The sequence below is a fragment of the Pipistrellus kuhlii genome, unplaced genomic scaffold, assembly GCF_014108245.1.
Source record: "Pipistrellus kuhlii isolate mPipKuh1 unplaced genomic scaffold, mPipKuh1.p scaffold_m20_p_35, whole genome shotgun sequence".
In the NCBI taxonomy this organism is placed as follows: Eukaryota; Metazoa; Chordata; class Mammalia; order Chiroptera; family Vespertilionidae; genus Pipistrellus; species Pipistrellus kuhlii.
Genome location: NW_023425535.1, coordinates 3,259,388 through 3,285,931, shown reverse-complemented (window position 1 = coordinate 3,285,931; position 26,544 = coordinate 3,259,388). Strand labels below are relative to the sequence as shown.

General features: G+C 45.5%; 1 protein-coding gene across 1 annotated transcript; it reads left to right on the top strand.

The window, feature by feature from the left end:
• The first annotated feature begins 261 nt into the window (after positions 1-261).
• Positions 262-25,845, top strand: ZNF488 (zinc finger protein 488). Its single transcript, XM_036461203.1, has 2 exons — positions 262-287; positions 24,864-25,845. The coding sequence occupies exons 1-2, from the start codon at positions 262-264 to the stop codon at positions 25,843-25,845; spliced, it is 1,008 nt and encodes a 335-aa protein (XP_036317096.1).
• Positions 25,846-26,544: the final 699 nt, after the last annotated feature.

Here is a 26,544-nt window from a genome sequence, read left to right as displayed (position 1 = left end):
CTTGACATTCTTGCAGTTTTGTCTTCCAGATGTTTCTGCTTATTTTTATGCTTCATGGTTCAACTCTTTAAAGAGTCAGTGAAATCAGATACCTTTCCCCCCAAACTCTGCTCTCAGTGTGTCAGATGGTGATGACAAAGAATCAAACTAACAAATACAATCAATATGAACAAATCACTATCAATAACAAGACACTGGAGAGTCCTCTCCTCTAACCAACTCACTGTTCTGACCAGGGCAGTTATGATGCGAGTCGTCGCCATGGTGTTAGCAGTGTTCTATGACCAGTGCGTGACATCAGCACACCCCATGCACCCAGCTAGTGTTCACAGGACTGCAGGGCCACCACACACACTGGCCAGAGTGATCCCTTTATCCAATGGAAACACTACATTAACTTGAATTTTTTAAGTTGTTTATTTCATATCAACACTAGAGGTTAGGTGAGTTGAATGAAAAAAAGGCAATGATTTTATGTTTAGGAGAAGCACATTCCTAATACTCTCCAGTGGTGAGGCTAAGGAATACCTTTGAAAATTAGGCTTAGAATCATGCTTACATTTCACATAAGAGGCTCACATTTACATCTTACACAGAAAGTGGTATATATGCAATAATGTCATATATATATGTTATTGGCAGTCCTATTTAACTGGTGTATAAACCTAAGTTATATGTGAGGTATATATTGGTGTATATGTGTGGATTTGAAAATTGCACACAACTCTATATAATTTATCGAGTACCTTCCATTATGGGGAATAGTCTCCTGCATTTTTTCAACAAGCCTTTTTCTCTTTGGCTACACTTTTCCTTATGATGGCCCCAGAGGCTTGGGAAAAGAGGGAGCCTCTGGCCCTTGTCATGAATCCTGTTTCTGTCTAGCCAGAAGGCCTCATTTCTAGGCTTGTTGTAGGCCCCCAGCTATATCTTCTGGAAACTGCTGGGCTCTCAACAGGGTTTGAACTCTATAGGCTTTTTCCATTCTAATACATCCCACCCACCACAGACTATGCCTCCTCCCTTAAGTGCAATATGTATTTACTTCCAAACCTTAGCAGTTACATTGGAGTCTGGCCATGACTTAGCCTTCTCAGTCTTCCTTATGCCCAGTAGGCCCTGCCTCTGGGTCTTTCCTCATGTAACAATGTGTGGGATCCCTTAATGTGACCCTCGTGGTTCAGGGTCCGGTTTCTGGAGAAGGCCGCACTCTAAAATGAAGAGAGAGACTGGAAAAGAGTTAATTTGGGAAAATGGGGGACCAGGCGGTTGTCCAGTGGGAAGACTACCACTAGGCTCCAGCCTTGCTATCCCTTTTATTGAGGTTATGGGATACACCCATTAACCTTAAGCAGATTTGGGAGACACCCATAGCCCTTAGGCAGGTAATAAGTGGATTATCATATCAATAATTATTTACATGATTACAAGATGGGGAAGTTGCCTCAGTTACTATTGTCTCAATTAGATAGGGAGTGGTTGGCTCTGACCTTTCAGAGCTTTAAGGTTGACCAGCCTTTTACATCTTTCTATTAGTGAGACAGTGATTGGTTTCCAGCAAAGATGGGCAGTATTTTCCAATGCTATCACCAGCGCACTAGTGTAAATAGTGGTGGAAAGAGACTGCACTTGGGTGGTGAACACAGTAGAGATGATGTGTTATGGAATTGTACCCTTAAAACTTATATTTTGCAACCAATATAACTCCTGTAATCTCAATACAAATAAACTTTAAAACAATAGATATCATTAAAAATTACATTTTCAAAGTACTTTGTTACTTCAGGCTCTTCTACTTTTCTCAGTTTTATTCATTTATAACTTAGCACTGGACTCCGCAGGTGTCTCTTCAGTGTTGTCTTGGCACTAGTTTTCTTTGAGAAGGCGTTTTTACCTTCATGTTTGAATAGCTCTCTATCACCTGAATTATTATTTTTACTTTGTGCTCTTTGGTTCCCATTTGTCTTTTTATTCAAAGTTTCTTGACCTGTATGATACATGTAGAGTTTATAACACTAGAGAATTTAGTGATGTACTTAATAAATAAAGAAGAAGTGAGTAGGGTCAATGAGTGTAAACCCTGGTCATCTGGTGTAGGGTGACCATATTTTGTCTTTCCTCATGATACCTGAGTTTTCTGTAAGAAGTTAATTGCTGTAGTCATCTCTATATGTAATCTAAGATATACTATTGGATCATCTTTTACTACTAATGATATGGCTAAGGTGGACACCCTCATTAAAACACCCATTATTAGGTTTCCTTAAGGAGGACATAGAATTGATAGGGTAGTATAGTAACACTATATAAAATATAATAATTAAAGTGGATGTGCTAACTAGACCAGACGTCCTTCCGGATGACCTTTTGGACAAAGTTGGGTCTTCGAGGAAGCCCGGGTCCCGGGTGTGTGCTCGTGACCAGAAGGAAGCTCAGGTCCTGGGTAGGAGAGGGAAGCTGGTGCCAGCATCCGGGGTAAGGAAGACGAACTCTTGCATGAATTTCGTGCATCAGGCCTCTAGTACTATATAAAACATTTCTTTTTAAGTTAGAGGGTTAGCCCTTTCTGAGAAACAAATGATCCAAAGGACCTGATATAGCCTAGATAATGTAGCTTCCATTCTCATTATTATATTGTTCTTGTGAAGTTGGTGGTGGTATTTACTTTCATCATTTTTTGGCTCTACCATCCAATCATTTTATCTGAGGCTCTTTGGTGCCTTTTCACCAATCCATCCCTTTCCTCTCTACTCCTCGTCAGTGTGTACATGTATGTGATCATCCACTCTTGTGCTGTTGGAGTGAATTATCTCGACCTAAACCCTTGCTGCTTCTTTTTTTTAAATATATATATATTTTTTTTAATTGAATTTTTCACAGAGAGGAAGGGAGTGGGACACAGAGCTAGAAATATCAATGAAAGAGAAACATCGACCAGCTGCTTCCTGCACACCCCCAATCGGGGATGTGCCCGCAACCAATGTACATGCCCTTGACCAGAATCGAATCTGAGACCTTTCAGTCTGCAGACTGATGCTCAGTGAGCCAAACCGGTTTCAGCAAACCCTTACTTCTTGTAGGAGAAAGTGTTGCCAAAGCAGAGTGGCCAAGCTGGGAACTATTCAGGGCATTGTGATGGCTCCTATATTTGAGAGCTAGAGAATGCAATTCTGAAATGGAATGGGAACAATAACCTGGTTAAATAAGGAGAGCTCTATTAAAGAAGAGATAAATGATTCTTCAGGAATAATAGCATATTACATGCTCAAATATTTGTGAGAACACTGTACTTACATTGCATATAAATATATACTCTCTCACCAGAAATGTTGCTTTGAATTTCACTTTGAGGAAGCATTGCATTTTGCTACTCCTTCAAAATTACTGTTTTTATAACTTTCAAACCAATTTCTTACAATTAAAAATATATATAACCTCACATATGATAATAGCATGAATTAATTTATTTAGTGAAAAGGTCTCTGCAGAGTGCCAGGCACTCAATAGGATTTGCTGATTCTATGGAAATGATACAACTTCTACTTTCAAGGAGTTTATTTTGATGAGGAAGACAAACAGGTAAAGACATTATTACAATATGGCCTGTTAAGTGCTCTGATAATATTTTGCACAGTTTTGTGATTCATTTTATTTTAGTTTGTTATGCCCTCTATTCAGTTTCTACACAGTAGTATTGACTTATCTGAATATTAAGGACATATGGATCAATATATATTGTTGGTTAGAGACCTTCTGATTATAATAAACCATTATTGGAGAGGCTGGAACTTGCCCCATTGGATGCCACTGGAGACATTTGATCATGCCTATGATGCTGTCTTAATGTTTCTACTAGAAAGTAAAAGTAAAATCAGAGTATACAGAAATATTGATGCAAGATGGGTAAAGCACATTATAATCAAGATGCTTTTCAAAGACTCAACATTGTTAACATTAATCCTTGAAATAAAATAGAAATGATTGATAAAGCTGGAGTTTGCATTCTTTATTAGTTTATTACCAGGGAAAAAAAGTATAAGAACAAATTACAAATTGTGGAATATATTTACAATTTTCACAACCAAAAGGAATAGCATCAAGCATATTTAAAAAAATAGGTACAAATTGATAAGAAAAAACTACTTAAACAACAAAAAAAAGGGCAAAGTATATGAATAAGAATTTTGCTGAAGAAGAAATATCAATATAAGAAGCAAAGTTATTAGAAATCAGGGAAATTTAAATCAATATCATAATGAGATACCCTCTTACATTATTCAAATTGATAAAAACTATGTGACAATATGAAATGTTAGAGTATATATGACTAAATAGAATCTCTTATTCAGATGCAAATATATTCAAGATAGTTTAGCATTAACTCCTAAGGCTGAACACAGCATATATTATAAGGAAATAGTTCTACTCCTAAATTTATACAGAAGAAACTCTTGCCTTATAATATATGCTGTGTTCAGCCTTAGGAGTTAATGCTAAACTATCTTGAATATATTTGCATCTAAATAAGAGATTCTGTTTGGCATTAACTCCTAAGGCTGACACAGCATATATTATAAGGAAATAGTTCTACTCCTAAATTTATATGGAAGAAACTCTTGCCTATATATTGTACAATAGAAGCCATGTGCAACAATGTTCACAGCAATTTTGTTCACAATAGAAAAACTAATGGGAAACACTTCAAGTGTTCATAACAAGAACACAAATGAACTACGGTGTATTCACACAATGGATTATCATAAAGTGGTAAAAAAATTATGGTAACAATCCCAATATGGGTGAAGCTCAACAAAATAATATTTAATGAACTCCTCCCCAGCTCTGACACAAAGCTTTTAATAAAGTGAACATAACTAAAATTGAAAAAGAAATCAGTTGCATTTTATGCAATAATTAATAACTATATACTTCTTGGGAAATATTCAAATGTATAAAACAATATAAAGAGGGAAGCCTGAATGATGAACACTGACTTTAGAAAGATAATAATATATCAAGTAAGAGAAAACAATGTAATGGGAAAGATAGACAAGAACATACGTTTAGATGTAGAGTAAAATGTCTGGTGAATTCACTTGTACTTGCTGCATGCATGAGAATACTATACTAAATATATACACTATATATAAGGACATCGTGTTGAACCAGCAATGAGTGTGAACTGACTTCTATTAGTAATGCAATTTTATTTTTATGGGAGAATTCCAAGAAATCTTAATTAATGATGATAATTGGGGGAAAATGCAAGTCACCCAAACATGGTTTGACTAGAAAATGACTAGCTAAATTGACAAAGAAGGTAAATCCAATTTTCACAATCTCCTCTGTCACATTTCTCAGAAAATTGCTTGGCTGTTTCTGATAACATTTTACATCATATGAGCAATTAGGGAGATAGAATGATCCTTTAAGTTTCCCTCTCCTGACCATGCCTGCTGCCAAAGATTGTATGGAGAAGCCATGCAATCTCCTTCCAGAGATCCAACTGGGGTAGAATATACAAGGTCTACTCTCTGCTTTAATTCCACTCCCTTGTCTATACAAGTTATCCTTTTAAGCTAAAGGCAAATGAAGAGAAATCAGGTTGTGAGCATATAAAATTCAATACATCACCTCTCTCTCACTTTATTCCTGTAATTTTTCCTTGAGTCACATGAGCAAACCTCTGGGATTTATTTATTTGTTCCTTCCTTCCTTCCTTCCTTCCTTCCTTCCTTCCTTCCTTCCTTCCTTCCTCCTTCCTTCCTCCCTTCCTCCTTCCTTCCTTCCTTCCTTCCTTCCTTCCTTCCTTCCTTCCTTCTTCCTTCCTTCCTTCCTTCCTTTAGGAAGGAAGGAACGGAATGCAGTAGAAGGAGAAGGACGAAGGACCGGTCCGGCCGGCACTCCCGTCCGCCGACGCCCGGCCTCCCGGCGACCTTCCCCCTGCTCCATTCTCCCTCCCCGTTCCCTTCTCCCTTCCTCCCTCCCCCCCCCTCCCCTCCCCTCCCTCCCCTCCCCTCCCCTAACCCCCTTCACCTCCCTCCTTTCTTTCTTTCTTTCTTTCTTTCTTTCTTTCTTTCTTTCTTTCTTTCTTTCTTTCTTTCTTCTTTCTTTCTTCTTTCTTTCTGTTATTTCTTACATACAACTATGTGGTCTAGCTTTTCTGGCCTTGCTGTTGAAAAAATAGAGGAATTTAGGAATTCATTCTCAATGCAACATTATTCATTGAAAGCCTACCTCTATTTATATCTCTTCTCTAACACTCTAATTTATCTCTCCCCTAAGGCAGAGAGAAACAACTTTGTGGTCATAAACTCAAAAATGTAAGGGACATATTCATTTTCAAAAGGAGTACTCACAGTAACCAAGATTTAAATAGAAAAGGCCAAGATTTCAGTAGAAAAGGCAATTACAAATTGTGGGATTTTTGGAAATATAGTTCTTTCTCACCTGGCAAAGCAAATATGGAAACTGTAACATGTTCTCTATATAGATCTTTATGAATAAAGATATCTATAATTCAAGGCAATTACAAAGATCAATTACATATCAAATTACTTCTCTAATTCAGTTTTTTAATACATGCCAAACATGAACACATTTTTCACAAGAATTTACTTTTTAACAAAAATTAGTTAGCTTCTTATAAAGAAATTTTCAAAAGAGACCAAGCTTCATAAAGGAAGGTCCTGGACAATTATAAATATTTTTATTTGAAAAGTATATTTTGCACCCCACTAAACACCATACATACAAAAATTCAATCCTAGCAACATTGTAGAACTAGGTAAGTAAGGTATAAAAATACAACTAGAGCCTGGCCAGCTTTGCTCCGTGGTTGAGGATAGACCTATGAACCTGAGTCTTGGTTCAATTCCTGGTCAGGGCACTTGCCTGGGTTGCAGGCTTAATCCCCAGTATGGGGTGTGCAGGAGGTAGCCAATCAATTATTCTCTCTCATCATTGATGTTTCTACTCTCTCTCCCTCTCACTTCTTCTCTGAGATCAATAAAAATATATTTAAAAAAAATAAAAATAAAGTTCTGGAGCTAGAAGTGTTTTAAAATAACCATTTAAAATAGAAAAAAACTTAACCCTTGGGGTCTCTTTTTTTAAATCAAGATTTAAATAGTCTACAATTGCCCAGCCAGTGTGTCTCAGTGGTTGAGGACTGACCTATGACCCAGGAGGTCAGGGCTCAACTCCCAATTTTGAGGGTCAGGCTAGGTGATCAGCCAGAAGCGGTCAAGCCAAGAATGGGTTGGGGCCAGGGGCAACACCTGGAAGTGGTCCATTGGATAAGGCCATGGGGCCCTGTGTATGAAGTCGGGAGTCCCGAGTGGCCGCAAAAGCCCCACCTTCCCATGGTCCACACTGGATGCCAGCAAAAAGGTCCCTTGTCCTCAAGGAAGGGTGTTCCTAGTGAATGGGGCAGAAAGCCAGCCCTCAGGGCCCAATGACCAGTAAGTACCTCAGGAGGGGTGGGTCAGTGCTCCCAGAGTGGGAAGTGATTTTTGGGGGACTTGACACAGCTCTCTCCCCCCCATGTCAAAGCACATAGACAGGGCTGTGGGGGTCGTAGGACACTCCGTTGTGAGATGCCCCGTGGTGGGGGCTATGGGGACCCCCAGGGCTCATGGAGGCCCATGGCCATCCCGAAATCGGGGGATGGTTTCCCCATGCTTGTGGACCTCGACCCTGGGTGGGAGGCAAGCTGTGAGCAGAAGGCCATCTGCAGTTGGGGCATTCAGGCACCTAAGACAACTTCCAGAGGTGGGGCTGTAGGCCCCTGTGTGTGAGTAGCAGGGCAGCCTGGCCAGTGCTGTTTGCTGATTGGTCCAATGAACTAGGGGGCAGGGTTTCTGGAAGAAGGGGAGTGGCCAGGCCAACAGCTGAAGGCTGTCAAGTCAATGAGCGGGTGGGGCCAGATGAACAGTTGACAGCCATCATGGCAACAAGGGGGCGGGGCCAGCTGAAGAGCTCATAATTGTGATGTAGGCAGGAGAAAGGCTGCTGGGCAGGGACACCTGTGAAATTCCGGCAGGCAGGCAGGCCTGCAGGCCTTCCTCCCGGCAGCAGAGACCTAAACAAGAGGGCTGGGGGGGTTTGGGGGCAGGCCAGGTGATCAGCGGAAGTGGTCAAGTGAAGAATGGGTTGGTGCCAGGGGCAACACCTGGAAGTGGTCCAGTGCATAAGGCCATGGGGCCCTGTGAATGAGGACGGGGGTCCCAAGTGGTCGCAAAAGCCCCAGCTTCCCATGATCCAGATTGGATGCCAGCAAGAAGGTCCCTTGTCCTCAAGGAAGGGCGTACCCTGTGAATAGGAGAGATACCCGGCCCTCAGTGCCTGGCGACCAGTAGTACCTCTGTATGGGGCGGGGCAGTGCTCCAGAGTGGAAAGTGGTTTTCGGGGACTTCACAACTCTCTCCCTGATGTCAAAACCCATAGACAGGGCTATGGGGGATGCAGGACACTCTGTTGTGAGATGCCCCGTAGTGGGGGCGATGGGGGCCCCAGGGGCTCATGGAGGCCCATGGCTGTCCAAAAGTGGGGGCTGGTCTCCCCATGCTTGTGGACCTGGCCCCTGGGTGGGAGGCAACCTGTGAGCAGAAGGCCATCTGCAGTTGGGGCATTTATGCACCTAACACCACTTCCAGAGGTGGGGCTGTAGGCCCCCGTTTGTGAGGAGCAGCGCAGCCTGGCCAGTGCTGCTCGCTCATTGGTCCAATGTACAAGGGGGCTCATTGGTCCAATGTATGAGCGGGTGAGGTTTCTGGAACAAGGGTTCAGGCCAGACCTACAGCTGAAGGCAGTCAAGTCAACGAAATGGCGGGGCCAGGTGAACAGCTGAAGGCCTTCATAGCAACAAGGAGGCGGGGCCAGGTGAAGAGCCTATAATTGTGTCCTAAGCAGGAGAAAGGTTGCTGGGCAGGGACACTGGGGAAAGGCCAGCTGGCCGTCAGGCAGGCCGCCAAGCAGCAGCAACCTGAACAAGGGGCTGGGGGTTTTGGGGGACAGGCTAGGTGACCAGCCAGAAGCGGCCAAGCCAAGAATGGGTTGGGGCCAGGGGCAACTCCTGGAAGTGGTCCAGTGGATAAGGCCAAGGGGCCCTGTGAATGAGGACGGGGGTCCCAAGTGGCTGCAAAAGCCCCACCTTCTCTTGGTCCAGACAGGATGCCAGCAAGAAGGTCCCTTGTCCTGGAGGAAGGGTGTTCCTAGTGAATGGGGCAGAAAGCCGGCCCTCAGGGCCAGGCAACCAGTAAGTACCTCAAGCAGGGTGGGTCAGTGCTCCCAGAGTGGAAAGTGATTTTCGGGGACTTGACACAGCTCTCTCCTGGATGTCAAAGCCTATAGACAGGGTTAGGACGGGGAGGTAGGATGTCCCCTATAGGGTCCCCAATTGGAGTGGATGCAGGCTAGGCTGAGGGAATGCCACAATGCATGAATCTCATGCAGCAGGCCTTTAGTTTTATTATAATAACACTAGAGGCTTAATGCAGAAAATTCTAGCAAGAGTAGGCCTTTTTCCCCCAGCTGTTAGCACCCTCTGGCATCCTGGACCCGGCCTCTCCATGGGCACTCAGGATCCAGGCTTCTCTCTGGAAGGTCTCTGGAAGGACTTCTGTCTAATTAGCATATTAGGCTTTTATTATTATAGATTAAATATGTTGAAACATATGCAGAGATTTTGTATCTGCAATCTGGACTCCTGTTATCAGTGAATGTGGCCATGTCCTCATTTATTTAGGTCTTCTTCAATGGTTTTCACATAAATTTCCTTTGACTTGTGTTGTTAAGTAACTTCCCTTAATACCCTATATTTTTACTGCTATAGTAAATGGCATCTTAAAACAGTGGTTTAAACTCTTTACTTTTCTTATGAAGAATGTATTCAATTATTGATATTTCACCCATATTGCTAAGCTATTTTATTCTAAAATATTATCTGCAGAGTGGCTTGAGTTTCTTTGTAAAGTTAAAATGAAAAAAGAAAAACATTGTGTTGACTAGTTCTCTGAAGTTATGATAGAGGTATTCTTGATTTTATAGAGGATACTTTTAACATGTCAACATTGTGATGGATATTTACTGAAGGGTTCTGGTAGAACTCTTATCAATTTGGAGATAATCTGACAAATATTTTATTATGCCATTCTGGGTTTATTACAAATCATGCATGAGTGTTGACTATTATCTAAATTATTTTTAGCATGTTTGACGATGAATATATATTTTTTCTTTAGTAATGTATTAAAATGATTAGTTACTTCAATGCATGTAAAGCCAAGGTTAAAATTTTATAATTAAATCCATCTTGACCATGATACTTTTTAAAAACACTGCTGGAAAGTTTTTTTCTATTAATTTATAACTTTTTACCTTTTATATAAGAGAGGGTGCCCTATAATTTCTCATTTCTGCACTGTCCTTATTTGATGTTGACATTATGTGCATAATCCTACTTTTTAAAATACTAAGGACCCCTTTTACTTTATTTCTCCTGGGAAAGACTTTGAGCACAATTCCAGAATCTGCTCATTGAATGTTTGGTATGATAGCATCTGTGTCTGTTTGTATTGGTCATGGAATGTCTTAAACTACTGACACAATTTTTTAGTATTTACTGAATATTACAGACTGAATTGTGCCCCCCCATCCTGGTCTTTTTTATCTTTTGAAGCACTAACCTGAAATATGACTGCAAGTCATGATAGGACCTTCAGGAAGTGGTTAAGGTTAAATGATACCCAAATTGCAGGGCCCTAACACACCGGATTGTGCCTTTGGTAAAGGGACATGAGAGTACTCTTGTCACTTGCCAGAAGCCAATTCCAGCATGTCAGCAAGGGCTGAATCATCTGGGAATGGCTTAAAGGCATTTCCCCAAACCTGAAAAGGATGCATAAAATGATTGCTTGCTGCCAGACAGCTCAGGGAATCTTAATCAGCATGTTATTGCCTCCTACTGGCCAAACACCTGAACAGCCAGAGGGAATTTCCCAATCTGACAATGGCTTCTGTATGAAACCTTACCTTTTGAAGTGTGTGTCTCCACCTTGCCTTAGGACAATTTGTGTTAATAAAAAGCAAGGGATCCTGAGACAAGGAGAACTTGGTTTCTTTAGCCAGGTTCCTGTGCCCCCACAAATGCCTTTCAAAATAATGTTTTGTCTCTGGACCCCTTTCTCCAGATTCCAGAACCCTTCTGGATGTTGGATTAAGACTACTGGCATTAGTCACCTACAATAGAGAAAAGGCCTGTCTGCTACCTGGGAGAGAGGTCTTATCAGACACCAACCTTGCTGGCACTTTGATCATGAACTTCCAGCCTCCACAAGGGCAAGTAAAGACATTTCTGTGGTTTTGGCCACACAATCTGTGGCTCCTTGTTATGGCTTCTAGAGCAGATGAACATGCTGGCTGATATAGTGTCTCTATTTCTTTCATAAGTCAGTTTTACATGAATTTGGATATTCACAAGCATTGGTATAATCTTGTTCAGATTCATTTGATTTTTATGTTTCTGCTCTATCTATAGTTATATAATTTTTAAGTTTTCTATTTCTTAACTAAAGGGCTGGTGCATGAAAATGCACTCCTCAGGGTCCCTCAGCCAAGCCTGCACCCTCTTGCAATCTGGGAGCCCTTGGTGGATGTCAGACATCCTTAGTGCTGCTGCTGCAGTGGCAGGAGAGGCTTCTGCCACCACCTCTGTGGCTTCTGGCTGAGTGGTGCTCCTCCTGCATTGAGCATCTGCCCCTTGGTGGTCAGTGCTTGTCTAGTGACCAGTTGTTCCACTGTTCAGTCAATTTGCATTATTTAGGACTAGGGTGCACGAAATTTGTGCACAGGGGGAGGAGTCCCTCAGCCCAACCTGCACCCTCTCCAGTTGGGCCTAAACTGGCAGTCATCATTCCTCTTGCAATCTTGCAATATGGCTTCTAACTACTCACCTGCCTTCCTGCCTAATCACCCTTAACTGCCCTCCCATGCCATCCTGGTCTTGTCCCCAAGTGTCCTTCCCTCCTGTCCTGGTTGCCCCCAACTGCCCTCCCTTGCTGGCCTGATCACCCCTAACTGCCTCTGCCTTGGCCTCACCTCCATGGCTTTGTCCAGAAGGAAGTTGGACTTCCAGAAGATGGCCAATTGACCCCATCTAATTAGCATATTACTCTTTTATTAGTAATATTATCCTATGGTATATAATCTATCTTTTATATAATATAATAGATAGATTATATAGGATAGGATTGCTTAAATGGCTTGGGGTGGGGGAAGCCTTTTTCAGCAGGAGGAGATGCTCTTGACAGACAAAAATACATAATCCCTATAACTGGACTGATAGCCAGCCATATGCACTATACTGCCAAACCAGTCGTTAAAGAATTGAACCACTTTCTTACACCGTATTCCAAACATCTGTTGCCCTTAAAAACCCTTTCTCAGGCCCCACCTTAGGTTCTGCCTTTGCAGTTTACCCAGTTTAAGTTCTGATTGGTTGGTTTCTATGCCAGTCAGTGTCTCCAGGCCTATCTCTGGGCTTGATCAAAGAGGCAGGGCTAACCAGCATCCTGGAGGAGGCTAGGAGAGAAAGAGAAGCCGCTCCTGGCTCAGCCAGAAGAGAAAGATAGAGGCAAGGCTGATCAACAGCTGCCATGGAGGCTGGGGATCAGACCCTGTCCCTCTCTCTGCAGGCCCCTCTCTGGGCCTGATCCACAGCCACCTCAGCAATCAGTGCTGAGTTGCCACGGGACCCAGCACTGACTTCAGGTGTTTGGTGTAGTCTTGGCTGTTTTGCACCCTGGCTCTTTATATATATAGGATTCTGTCTTTTGCTTTTCTGTGCATTCACAAGGAGGACATTGCCCCAAGCAGTGAAAGGCAGTTCTCCTCCAAGTATGAACACAGTAGACAAATATATCTATAGCATCAATATTCCCTGAGGAACAACCAGTGTTTACAAAGCTCCTGGGAGGTTATACTAGAAAGAGAAGTTTGGGAGGCACAATTTGGTTTTGTGGTCAATTTTATTAAAGGTTTATTTGCATATGTTAACTTTCAATTAACTTTTGGCTTTTAATTATTCTCTCCTAAAATTTGATTTTTTATTTACTTGTTCTTTCCTTCACATTTTCTCACTTTCAGTTTTTTTGGGTTTATTTTACTATTGTTTCACTGATATTTTAAGGTAAATTATTAGCTTATTTATTCTCACCCTTTCTTTTCTTTAACATAAATCCTGGGGCCACAAATATCCTCTAAATTTCTCTTTCACTGTAGTTGAAATTTTTTAGGTCATATTTTATTATCATTTGACATTAAAATATTTTTGGTTTTGATTTGTTTTTTTTAATTATTTTATGTCTGATTAATTGTTTTTAAAACTTTCTCCCTTGTCATTGGTTTCCACCTGGTTACATGATGACTGAGAGCATGATCAGAATGATGCAGTGTCTTTGAACTTTATTGAGATTTGTTTCAACGCATGATGGGTGGAGAGTTATTAATAAATAACTTATGGTGTTAGTCACACATTCTATATTTTAAGTAGTATTTCCTTTTCTTGACAGATGAGCAATGAAATTCTCGCTGTAAGAGCGGTTGGACAATTTTTCATTTTAATCATTTTACTTTATTAACAGCATGTCAGTTTAACATTTTGTGGTTTTTGTGGGAAACGAACTTGTACCATTGAGAATTCACCCACTTTAACCCTAACCTGGTTTGTTTTCTGTGGTGGAGACTCCAGCCTCCTCTTGGTTTGCCCAGCATCTCTGATATCTTTCACTCTTTTCCAGTCAACTTTTCTATGTCCTTAGGTATTAAACATGTCTCCCTTGAAAGCATACAGCTAGATTAAAAACAAACAAATGTGACAAATTCTGTCTCTGTCTTATAAGTCACATTGTGGGGTCCATGGGGTGCCACTTGGGTCTCTGCAGCAGGGAGTGTGACACAACTCTTCCCAGTGCTCCTCTGGCTGCTGCTGTTTCCAGTTCCTTTGCTCACCCTTGTTTCTTGAACCCCTCTTTTTTCATCTAAGTTCAGTTTCCCTCATCCTGAGGCACATTCCTTAGTGCTCTTCAATTCAGATGGTGGGGATGATAACCTTAAACCGTGCATCTGAAAACACCTGTTTTGTCCTCACTCTTTTCAAAAAATCTGTGTTTATTTTTCAGTTTCCCTGATATTCAATATTAGCTGAGACTCAATATGATTTTGTGTTGGTTTCAGGTGTGCAGCTCGGTGGTCTGGCTCATAAGTTATGATGTGGTCCCCGAGGAGTCCAGTGCCCACTTGGCAGGGCTCTCTCTTGAATAACAGTTTAGTTCAGTTCCATTCCGAACGCTGAGCGGCAGATCAGCCCCCAGGTGGCCTGGGAGCCTGGGACTGCCTCAGACTGGGATGCTCGTCTTGGGGGCTGGTGCCGCACCCCATTTTCTTCAGTGGGCTCTCTTCATAAAAGGAAAGTCATGCTTTGGTGACCAATTGCACATTTCTAATGGCTGTTCTGAACCTTGTTTCTCTGCCTCCGATTGGCCAACTTTACCATCTAACTTTGTGACAGATCCCTGAAGCCTGGGGGAGCAGAGAGCCTGTCCCCTCAGGTGCGGCGCCCACCCTGCGTCCAGCACATGGACAGAAGGAAGGAAGGAAGGGAGGGAGGTAGGGAGGGAGGCTCAGCTGCGTGTCCCTGCCTCCGACCAGCTCTGCACCCCTGGGCTCACATCACGGCCCCCACACCCGGCTGCCGTGGACAGCGTCCTGTGCTGCCCAGACTGCACCGCCTCTCCTTCCCCCTCACTGCAGGCAAAGCTCAGGGACACCGCTGCCCTCTCGGCGGGTCAGGGCTGCCCACCCGGCTGGCGCTCCAGCTCCCTGCGCTCCCAGCTCTCCCGACCTCAGCTCTGCGGGGGGCTGGGGCCCGGGCAGCAGCTCCTGACCGGCCCCTGGCCCAGAGCAGGGACTGAGGCGGGACTCCGGCCTGACCCCCAGTGTCTCCGGGGTCCGCAGACCCCGGGAAAGGCGCCGCCGCGTCCAGAGGGGCGACGAGAGCCCGAGGGGGAGGCGCGGACTGGGCGCTGGGAGCGCGGAGCTCGGCTCCCAGGAAGCCAGCCCAACGCCCATCGGGGCGGGTCCCCAGTGCGGCGAGTCCCCTCGGGAGCGGGGGCAGGAGGGAGGGGGCGCTGAGCCGGAGCCCCGCCTGGAGGCGGGACGCCGGGGAAGCTGCCCTCCCTCCCCTTAGGTCCAGTGGTGGAGGTGCAGCCGGACGTGCGGATAGGCGGTTCCCCTGGAGAGGCCAGGTGAGAGCTCAGTCCTAAGCCCGGACCAGCCGCGAGGGAGCATGGGGTCAGGCTCCTCTCACCCCCTCGCCGGTCCCTGGCCCCTGCCAGCTTCAGTCCTGCCCCGGACCGTGCCTCCGTCTTCCCTTCCCGCACCTGCTTTCTCCGCCTCTTTCCTCCAGGCCACCGCCTGCCTCCCCTCCTCTGCCTCCTGCATGCTGGTCTCCCCATTCCCTCATCTCTCACCTTTACAGCCTTTCTCTTCTCTGCTACCCCTTCCCCTGTCCTGCTGCTCTCTCCCTCTCTCCCTCTCTCTGCTCACTGTTCTACCGCCCCTACCCCATAACAAGTCTGCCCTGGATATGCCCCCTACTGACTCTTTCAGGCTGCAGTTCTTCTCATCCACCTCTCCACCCTCCACCCTCCATCCTTCCACCCTCCACCCTCCACCCTCCACCCTCCATCCTTCCACTCACCCACCCCTCCACCCTCCACTCACCCACCCCTCCACCCTCTACTCACCCACACCTCCACCCTCCACTCACCCACCCCTCCACCCTCCACTCACCCACCCCTGCACCCTCCACTTACCCACCCCTCAACCCCTCCACTTACCCACCCCTCCACCCCTCCACTCACTCACCCCTCCACCCCTCCACTTACCCACCCCTCCACTATTCCACTCACCCACCCCTCCACCCCTGCACCTTTCCACCCATCCATTCATCCACTCATTATTCTGTGTTGCTTCTTTATTCTCAGCCAAGCTTGTGCTGGGCTCCAGGCTAATAAAGATGTATTGGCCCCAGATCCTTTCTCCAACACATTCTATCCAAAGATCTGGGCACATAACTTGTTCAATGCCTGTGGTGTGGAAAGCACACAAATGTTTAAGTTACAAATCTCTGAATTTTCAGGGTGAGCTGGAAAAACACTTGGCTTTAGACACAAAGTGTTGATTTAATCTTTTCCTTTTTTTTCCTTTTTTTAAAAATATATTTTATTGATTTTGTACAGAGAGGAAGGGAGAGAGATAGAGAGTTAGAAACATCAATGAGAGAGAGTCATCGATCAGCTGCCTCTTGCACAGCCCCCACTGGGGATATGCCTGCAACCAAGGTACATGCCCTTGACCGGAATCGAACCCGGGACCCTTCAGTCCTCAAGCCGACGCTCTATCCATTGAGCCAAACCGGTCTCGGCTGATTTAATCTTTTTCTTGAATTTGCCTTTAGTGCTGGCATGACAGCACCCCACAGAGCTAACCCGGCGGGCACATTTAGGAGACAGTGAGGCTTACCCCATCTTTGTGTGAAGGCAGCACAGGGCCAGGTAAATGGGGAGAGGGGCTGGATTCAGAGTTCAGTTCTGGGGACACAATAGGGAGGCCAGGGCTTTGCATGTAAAACATCTGGGTGAAAGTTGAAAGAAGAAATTCACTGTATATTTTGAAAATATATTCTTGTCAATGCTGCTGATGGGCAGAAATTAAGTTACACAATTAATGTTGAATGAGAAAGACATTTTATAGCAATTATTATAGCATTTGAAATTAATGTTTTTAACATTAGGAAGTCCATGGAGGAAGTATTTTATCTTAACATCAAAGATTATCTTAGATACATTCTAAGTGAAGAAATCTAGATAAATAAATATGAGTCATTTTAAGGAATAAAATAGAAGTATTGTATATCAAAGTAGTTTTTTGCTTTTCATGAACAATTTTAATTTTGTCAGAGAGACATGATTTCATATTTTTATAACAGATATAGCTATTGATATTTGTTCAAACACATGCAAGTAAAGTAATATATATTAATATTGTATATTAAGTTATTAAAAATACTTGTGTTTTTTTTTTAATTTTTAAAGCTACCACCTAATATTTGAAGATTTGGGTTCTTAGAAAGAATTTAACCTCTCTTTAGTTTATTATGATTTTTAGTAATAATTCTTCTTATTTATAACTGTTCAATTGATATAGAAAGGGAAATTTATTAGTAGATAAAGCACACAGAACAAGTGAACAAAACTAAATATGATGGAAGACAATTGCAGTGTGTTTACTGAAAGACTCTTTGATTATAGATAAAAGATGTTGGCAAAATTCATAGGTATATGCATGGAATTCTGATCTGGGAAACTATTTTCTTGACTAGTCAAATAATATTTTAAGTTGTTTTAACCACTGACTTCCAATGTATTTGAATTCTGGGGTGGGGTGAAATGGATGCTTTTCAAATAATTTAGAATTATCATGTATGCTTTGCTTAGATTTCTTTTTTCAGAAACCCAGGAAGTGACAGCTTTTCTTTAAAACAGGTAATTATGCCATATTTTAAAATTCAAAGTGAAGTCTTTACGTACAATCTCTCTATATAAAAGCTTAAGGGACTATTTGACTGGTAGCTATGGGGAAGACACTCAATGCACAGGCATGGAAACGTGGAACGGACTAATGAATCTCAGAGGGAAGGGGGAAAAGGAAAGGCAGGAAGAGATTAACCAAAGATCATATATGATACTAGAGGTCCTGGCCTGTGGGGATGGGGCCAGAACTGGCCCTCCCACATTCCCTAAGGGGTACCAGATTGAAAGAGGGTGCAGGCCAGTACAAGGGACCCCACTGGTGCATGAATCCATGCATTGGGCCTCTGATGCTTTAAAATGTTTTATTTAAGTAGGCTGTAACTCTCCTTTCTATTGTTGGCATCAGATAGAGTCTGGCTGGGAAATCTGATGTACAAACCATGGGCTTTTCTGCTGAAGGCAGCCACTGGATTGGTCCACAGGGCCAAGTTAGGTCTCTAGCAGACCTCACTGTGGCCTAGTAGCTGGCTGTATTCTGGGAATCTTGCATTTGGTTTTGATTGAACATAGCAGGCATTGATGCTGGAGGCATGTAAGGCCTAACTGGACATGGAGCCTGTGGAGGATGGCAGGGAAGCCGTCCTCTTTCCCAGCTCCATGGCCCTGCTAGCCAGCTCTAGGGAAGCCTGGGTAACTCTTCAGTTGTTAATTTTCTCAGGATTCCAGGGTTAAAAAAAATGCCTAGAAAGCATATGTGTTTTTCTTCTCAGAAAATCCCAGAATCTCACAATCCACATGTAGAAGAGGCTGATAGAAGATTATCCTCTGGAATCTTCCAAAAGGGTCCGAGAAGCATCTCTGGAGCGCAGAGAACTGAAGGGTAGAAGCACAAGATATATTTTCTGCACTTATTTGTTTTAGCTGAAAAGAAAGGCAGACACAGGATGGCCCTGGCTGGCAATGTAGATAGTGTCACTGAATAATTTCTGAGCTGCAGCTTGGAGCTGCTGGAGGATCGGTAGCTGGCTCAGGGTGAGTACCTGCGTACCTTCAGATACCTCAGGAAAATGGGGTCACCCTGCGGTATTTGAAGGTACGCGGGTACTTCAGATCTTTCTTCTGTAAGTGGAGTGGGAAGAAGAAAAGAGCTTGGCCATTTGGTCACTCATTGACCACTGTTATACACTAGTCCCTGGATATATAGCTTTTTATTTTATTTATTTAGCAGGCTAATTTTTAAAAAATAAATCTTTATTGTTCAGATTATTACAGGTGTTCCTCCCCACCCCCCTTAGCTCCCCTCCACCTGATTCCCAACCCCACTCCACGCCCTTACCCCCACCACTGTCTTCATCCATAGGTATAAGATTTTTGTCCAATCTCTTCCCGCACCCCTCAGACCCCTTTCCCCCTGTGAATTTTTAGTCCAATCCCTTTCTATGTCCCTGATACTATTATATTCACCAGTCCATTTTGTTCTTCAGATTTTTTTTTTTGTTCTCTTGATTTTTTAGATTCACTTGTTGGTAGATATGTATTTGATGCCTTTTTGTTGTTCATAATTTTTTTACCTTTACCTTTTCTTCTTCCTCTTCTTAAAGAATACCTTTCAAAATTTCATGTAATCCTGGTTTGGTGTTGATGAACTCCTTTAACTTTTTCTTGTCTTTATCTGACCTTCAGTTCTGAATGATAGCTTTGCTGGGTAGAGTAATCTTGGTTGTAGGTTCTTATTGTTCATCATTTTGAATATTTCTTGCCACTCCCTTCTGGCCTGCATAGTTTCTGTTGAGAAATCAGCTGACAGTTGTATAGTTACTCCCTTGTAGGTAACTAGTTGTTTTTCTCTTGCTGCTTGTAAGATTTTCTCTTTGTCTTTTGCTTTTGGCATTTTATTTATGATGTGTCTTGGTATGTTCCTTTTTGGATTCCTCCTGTTTGGGATCCTGTGTGCTTCCTGAACTTGTATGTCTATTTCTTTCATCAGGTAGGGAAAGTTTTCTGTCATTATTTCTTCCATTAAGCCTTCAGTATTCTGCTCACTCTCTTCTTCTGGCACCCCAAAAATCCAGATGTTGGTATGCTTTAAGCTGTCCCGGAGGCTCCTTACACTATCCTCTCACATTTGGATTCTTCTTTCTTTTTGTCTTTCTGGTTGGGTGATTTTTGCTTTCTTATATTCCAGATCTTTGGTTTGACTCTTGGGAAATGTTGATCTATAGCTGAGTTTCTGTATATTCTTTATTTCTGACTTTGTATGCTTAATTTCTGGCTGGTCCTTTTCCATTCTCTTGGTATTCTCATTAAGGTCCTTGAAGGTCTCACCAAGCTTCTTGGAGGTCTCATCAAGTTTCTCAAAGGTTTTTAGAAGATTCTTGAGTAATCTTATAAATGTGATTCTGAACTGTGCGTCATCCAGTAGTTTACTCTTCTCCATCTCTCCCATTTGTGTCATGCTTCTGTGTTTCCTCATTTTGGCTGCCTCCCTGTGTTGATGGAGTGGCTTTGTGTGGTCGGTGACCTATAGGGGTCAGTAGCTCAGCTTCCCCAATCACCTGAGGTGGTTGTTTTTGCTGTATCCCTTTGTGGGCTTAGTGTAAAGTCTTGGTGTAATTAAGCCTTGATTGCTGTTGGTACACTGGGAGGAATTGACCTCCAGGCCAATTGTCTGTGAGGATCCGCTATGTCTATAAAGGAAGAACTGCTGCGCTAGAGACACACCTTGTTTCAGTGGGGCTTTGGTGCTCACTGAGACTGTCTCCCGAATGTGTCACTTATGGGGTGAGGGATTGAAACTGAGCACTAGAACTCTGGTTTCTGGGTCTCAATGAGGTGCAGTTCAGCTACTGTTTGAGACCAGTACTGTCCTGTCCTCCTTGGATCTGTTCTAGGTTGCAATTCTGCTAAACTGCAACAGAGAGGGCCATTCATATGCAAAGTCCACTGCTTGGAGCTTGGATATGTTGTGAGGGGTGGAGTCTCAGAGCGGAGTCTCAGGGCATCACTAGGCTGGGGCGTGGCCAACAGCCAGGGCTGCTGTCTGCGGCCTCTCTGATGGCATCCCCACATCTCCCTGCATCTCATACCACAGCACAGCAAACAATCTCAGCTCTGCAGGCAAGCCAGCCTCACTTTCTGACCTGATGGCAGACAGTCTAGCCTCTCCCCAGAAACTAGATTTCAGAGAGATTGGACGCTTGTCTCTCTTCGGGTTGAAGAAAGCACCGCCCTCCGCCAGCCTGGATCCACCACCAGCCCGTATCACATCCGCGCCCCCCCTACCTCAGTTTTTCAGTGCTTGTGCCCTGGATTCTTCTCTTTCTCTTTCAGTCTAGATGTAGGGCTTCCTCTCAGCCAGCTTTCATTTGTTTTTTGGGAGGTAGACTTTTGTTTTATAGAGTTTTTTTTTGGACTTGTGCCCGGTAGCCGTTTAGGAGTGTTTACCTATGCCACCATCTTCTTTCCTCCGCATTAGTCTTTCATATATATAAAAGCCTAAGTGATCAGCCAACTGGCTGACTGACCAGTAGCTATGATCCTCAATGACCATCATGGGGTTGATGCACACTGACCACAAGAGGACAGATGCTCAATGCAGGAGCTGTTGAGCTGCATGACTTGGCAGCTGCAGTTCTTGGTTACACACCGGGAACAAGAGAGGAGGGAGCCTGGTTCTGGAGTGCATCACCTGAGAACCACCCTCTTACAAACTAGGACCCCTCAGGGGATGTCAGAGAGCCAGTTTTGGTTCGATCACCACAGGCTAGGCCAAGGGACTCCATCGGTACACAAATCCATGCATCTGGCCTCCAGTGTGATGATAAATTGATAAATTGATACTACCTAACAGTTATTGAGCTAGGTTCTTTAGCACTCAGATGTATTAATCCATCTAGTCTTTACAACCACAGTGGGTACCAAGGTGATCCCTTTTTCATAAATGAGGAAACAGGCAGAGAAAAGATCCACACCTTCATCAGGATCATAGGTTTGGTAGATCAAAGCCACGTTTGATCCGAGCATCTGACCAGGAGTCTGCTTTGTTGTGATGTAGGGCTTGATGGTCACGTGGGAGGGGCTTGGAGGGCATGAAAAGGAAAGTAATTCCCAGATGAAGGAATGGCCAGAGTCTGCAGTCAGTGCCCCGGGGAATGGGTAATAAACAAAGAAAACACGTGCTGTTACCAGTGTGGGCTTGGTGAGGCTTCATCTTTTAGAATGAGCACTTGCCATGTTGGTCAGCAGAACCCTGGTGGGCCACCCAGGAGGGTTGGGAGCACGAGGGAGAAGCATCGTCCGGTGGGATGGTTGGATGTGGTCGGATATCCTGTGACCTTGACAACTCAATTTCGGGTGGTTTCAAAGATCATCACTTAGTAATCCCATGATCTAAGCAAGGGCTCAGAGACAGTTGGAGTCTGAAATTGAAATCCAGTACTTTTAATAGGAAGAACACGGATGGAACTGAAGATGTCTCTGTGGCTCAGAGGATATGTTACTGAGTTCAGGCTGAAAAGACCAAGGAGGACAAGAAAAACGTCTTCTCAGGACACACATGATAGAGCATGATGAGGACCAGATAGTGTTAGGGAATGAGATCCTGGGATAAACTGAGGCTGTTGGAGAGAGCAGAGGAGAACAAAGGCTCATTACTGTTGTTTGGGAGCAAGGAGAACAAAGGCTACAGAGGCCCACTGGCTTTCGGGGCAGCTGGTGTCATGGAGGAAGAAAGAGGGAGGCGCAGCTTCATTTTGCCAGGGACAGAGACCTGTTCCCCAGTTTGAAAGGGCATGGGTGGGTCCAGGTGGGAAAGAAGGAGGGAGTCTGTGCATGAGGTCACCTGCCCCAGAACTCCCTGGCCAGGGCATGGAGTGACCCTAGAGGGGATATCACATTTCTGCAGAGGTCATCCGAGAGGCCTTGGGGTACAAGACAGAGGTGTATGGAGCCTGGTGCTGGACGAGACCAAAGTCGGATGCTGACTTGGAGAGGAGCCTGGAAGTCCATCAACAAGAAGAGATGAGCATTGCAGTCAGCAGGGGCTCACTGGGCCAAGCCATGTCCACCTCGCATCACTGTCCATTCTGAGAAGCTCAGATCTGGTGGTTGTGGCGCACAGTGTGCTGGGATTTGGTGGGGCCACAGCAGAATTTGGAGGACATTCTCTGCACTTGCCTGAGTGATCTTACCCAGCAGCGCAGGCACATGGGAGAGTGGTGACCCTCAGGGAGGCTGGAGTCATGCCAAAGTCCCAGTCAGCATCTTCATTGGCTTTTTTGCTTCCTCCTCCTCTTCCTGCTCCTCCTCCTCCTCATTATTATTATTTTCATGTGTTATGTCATTTTCTTCTCTCTCCTCCTCCTCATTGTTAAGATTTGTCTTGTGGCACTGATAGAAAATGGAATTGGATGGATATCTAACACAGCAGTTGGCAGAGTCCGGATTCACAGTGTTTCAAAAAGCTGGAGTGCAGCGCTGAGCTCAGCAGCCTGCTATTTGGCAGGTTGAAGATGAGTGCAGTTGAGTTGAAACATGCAACTTTCCTCATATGGTTGCTGTGGAAAGTCCATGAAGTAAGGTGACTGAGCCTCTGGCACGGAGACACTTAATATAGCCAATAAACAATGACTTCTATTTTCATATCATGAAGGATCTTGGTAGCAAAATATTCCATCCTGCAGTCAGGCCACATATCCAAAGTTCAGTGCTGAGGAGAGGGCTGTCCCAGCTGTGGCTTAGGGCACTCTGCACAGTTCTGGCCACAGGGTCCGCACAGCTGTGCTTGGCAGAGGCCACCTGAGCAGTGAAAGAGCCCAGGGGTGGGGGTGTCTGCTGAGGAATGCGAGGTGCAGCAGGACCACAGGGAGGCATCGGTAATACTGTCCACAATAAAATAAAATTAAGTTAAATAAAAAAAGAAGGGCTCAGACCCCTGGAAGCACAGTTTGGGGCATGTGAGGCTGACATGGGTAGTGCAACCAGAGTGGGCTTTGGGGACACACTCTTGGGTTTCAGCCCCAGCTGCACCTCCTACTTTCAGGGGACTCTGGGTAGGGTGTGGAGCTTTTTAAAACTCATGTTCGCTTGTCTGTGAAAAAGGGTGAAGGTGGAAGGAGGTGACACATGCAAAGCACCTATCGTGAACGCCTGCCACCTACATAGAGGGAGGAACGAGTGCCTGAGCTTCCTTTCCTATGTGGGGTGTGAACAGGGCAGGGGGAAGGAGCTGACATGAGCCCGCATGGTATTTATGTGTAACAAGCCTGTGCAAGTGCCTGGCCTGTGAAGAAACTCAGCCGTCTGCTGTCAGGTCCTCCTGGGCCTTTGGAAATCTTTTCTAATATGAAAGCTTGGAGTGTGTCCTAGCAGCACTGCTTGCTAGCTGTGGCAGGTGCTTTGAAGATGGTCTTTCCAATTTCTAGAACTTGCTGGTGGGGCTGATGAGGGAGAGACAGGGAAGAGTACCTCCCCACCCGGGCAGAGGGCACCCTCTCCTCTTCAATGCCACCCTCACATATGGCCACATATATGTCCCCTCCAATCCTTAAGAGCCTAGGGAAGCTGATCCATCTGAGTGTGCGCAGTGAGTGGGCACAAGAGTTTGGTTGCCAGTTGAGCAGAAGAAAAGTGGATTAATGTGAGGAGAAGCAAGTGTTGGCACTTTCAGGGAGCAGAGACAGGTGGGAGAGACTCCCAGATGTTCCAGGGGAGGGAACAAGCACAGAGTGGCTGACCCCAGGTATAGCAGTGGAGGCCAGGCACAGCCCCACATCTTCTGCCATGCCTGGGTATTTGTCGCTTCAGCTTTTATCTCTCTGATGCCAATAACTGCAGGAGCTCCTGTCCCATTTGCTTAAAGTTCTTGGCATTTCTGAGGATTTGGGGGTGGGGTGGGGGGAGATTGGCATGCTTTGTAGCAAGAAATGCAAACTGCTCCAAATCAGCATGCAAACATGTTAGAGCTGTCCACAAAGTCAGAACTGGCTGTCGGATGCCCTGTGTGCTCCATTAATACAGTCTCTGCTACCTGGATGCTGACGGGGGTGGAAACAGTACTGAGTCACGCCTCTGGGTGGCAGCATTGTGCAGTAACTGTCCTTCCCTGAGGAGAGCTGAGGTAAAGCTCTGAGACAGGGTGAGTGTGGCATCTATAGTAGTCAGGGTTCTTTGGATACAAACAGCTGCCTGATGCTTCCTTTCTCTGCAGAGGCTTGCGGTCCAAGCTGGCCCACCCAGCTGGCTCTCCAGTCTTACAGCTCTTCCCTGAAGACCACAACTGCTGGAGTGCCAACCTGCTGAGCTGTCCCAGGTCCCGCTAGTCAACACGGCTGCTGGAAAGGGGGTCCTGCAAACCTGGGGCTGCAAGCCAGTGCTGCTGGAGCAAACCAAGCACCCGGGCTCCAACGCTGCCCTCAGCGGCCGTGGCCAGCAGGAGGCTGGCGCAGAACTGGCACTGCCAACACCCCCGGGCGAGCTTAGACTGGGAAAAGCACTGGCCCAGACGGTGCACTGGGAACAAGAGCAGAGCACCTTCATGGAGATGCCTCACTTCAAGAAGAGGCTTCAGGACATGTGGGCCCAGGAGAGGGAGCATGATGACTTCACAGGCCAGCCTGGCCCTCAGCAGCAGACGCAGGGCACCCCTAGGGAGCCAGCTAGCAGCACAGTTTCTGCCGCATGGCCCAGCAGAGCTGGAAGGGAGCAGAGAAGTGCCTTCCGCAAACCAGCCAGGTGCCCACCAGGGAGACCTGGGTCAGCCTCTCCCTTCCCGGCAGGCAGACCTGCAGGTGCTCACAGGGAGCTGTTGGGACCCATCCAAATAGCAGACATCCCTCGCTGGGCTAGACTTTCCATCTCCACGGCTTCGGTGAGTGACTCCTGGGACCTGCAGATGCTGCCACAAAACGCTGCTCATGGCAATGCTGGCCTGGGCACCCCCACACTGTGGGTAACGCATGCCATGCCCCAAATACCCAGAGCCTCGTCTTCCTCCTCCATCTCCTGGGCCCTCTTGCCATCCGTGTTCACTTCCCTGGGCCTGTCCACCCAGAACCGGTGCGCCAAGTGCAACCTCTCCTTTCGCCTGACCTCTGACCTTGTTTCGCATATGCGGTCCCACCACCGGAAGGAGCATGCAGGGCCTGACCTGCATTCGAAGAAGCTGAGAGACGAAGCGCTCGAATGTCCCCTCTGCCATGAGTGCTTCCGGGAGCACCACCATCTTTCCCGGCACATGACTTCTCACCGCTGACTGTGGCCGTAGGGCTGGGCATGGCCAGGAGCAGGCTCCCCGGTGCCACACCGAAAGCCCTCTGCAGCCCTCTGTGGGGCTCCGTCATCACTGAGAAAGGCAGTCCTCGGCTGGGATGTTTTGAGGTGAGTAAACTCATGAAATAAAATGATGCGCTTTGCTAACCAGGGTGTTGGGATTCCTGGGCGCAAAGTGCTTCCGACATCTTCAAGAGTGGGGCCACCGCTGGCACCCCCGGGCTCCATGGAGCCGCGCTGGGCTTCGGAGACGGGCCAGCCTGGATTTGAGTCTCAGCCCTTTTACATACCAGGCCTGCCCTTCACAAACTGCTCTGTCTGTCTGAGCCTGTTTTCTTACCTGCAAAGTGGAGATATGACACCTGCGGCTGTTGTCAGGGTTCCACGGAGAGACGTGAGGACACGGGCCAGTACCACGCCTGGAACAGTGTGATCCCCATGGAAAGGAGACTTACCATCATTGTTCGTCAGCTGCTCTACGTAACAAAATCTAAGTGGCCAACAAACCCAGAGTATCCATTTCCCACCGCTGGTGTGTGGGTTGATGGGGCTGAGCTGGTGTTTTCCGGGCTCGGCTCCAGGCCACATGTGCTCTGGCTCTGGAACCGATGGGCTTCTCTCGTGATCACACCAGAGCACAAGAGGGCAAGTCTGCTGCCTGGGTCACTTCCGCTAACATCTC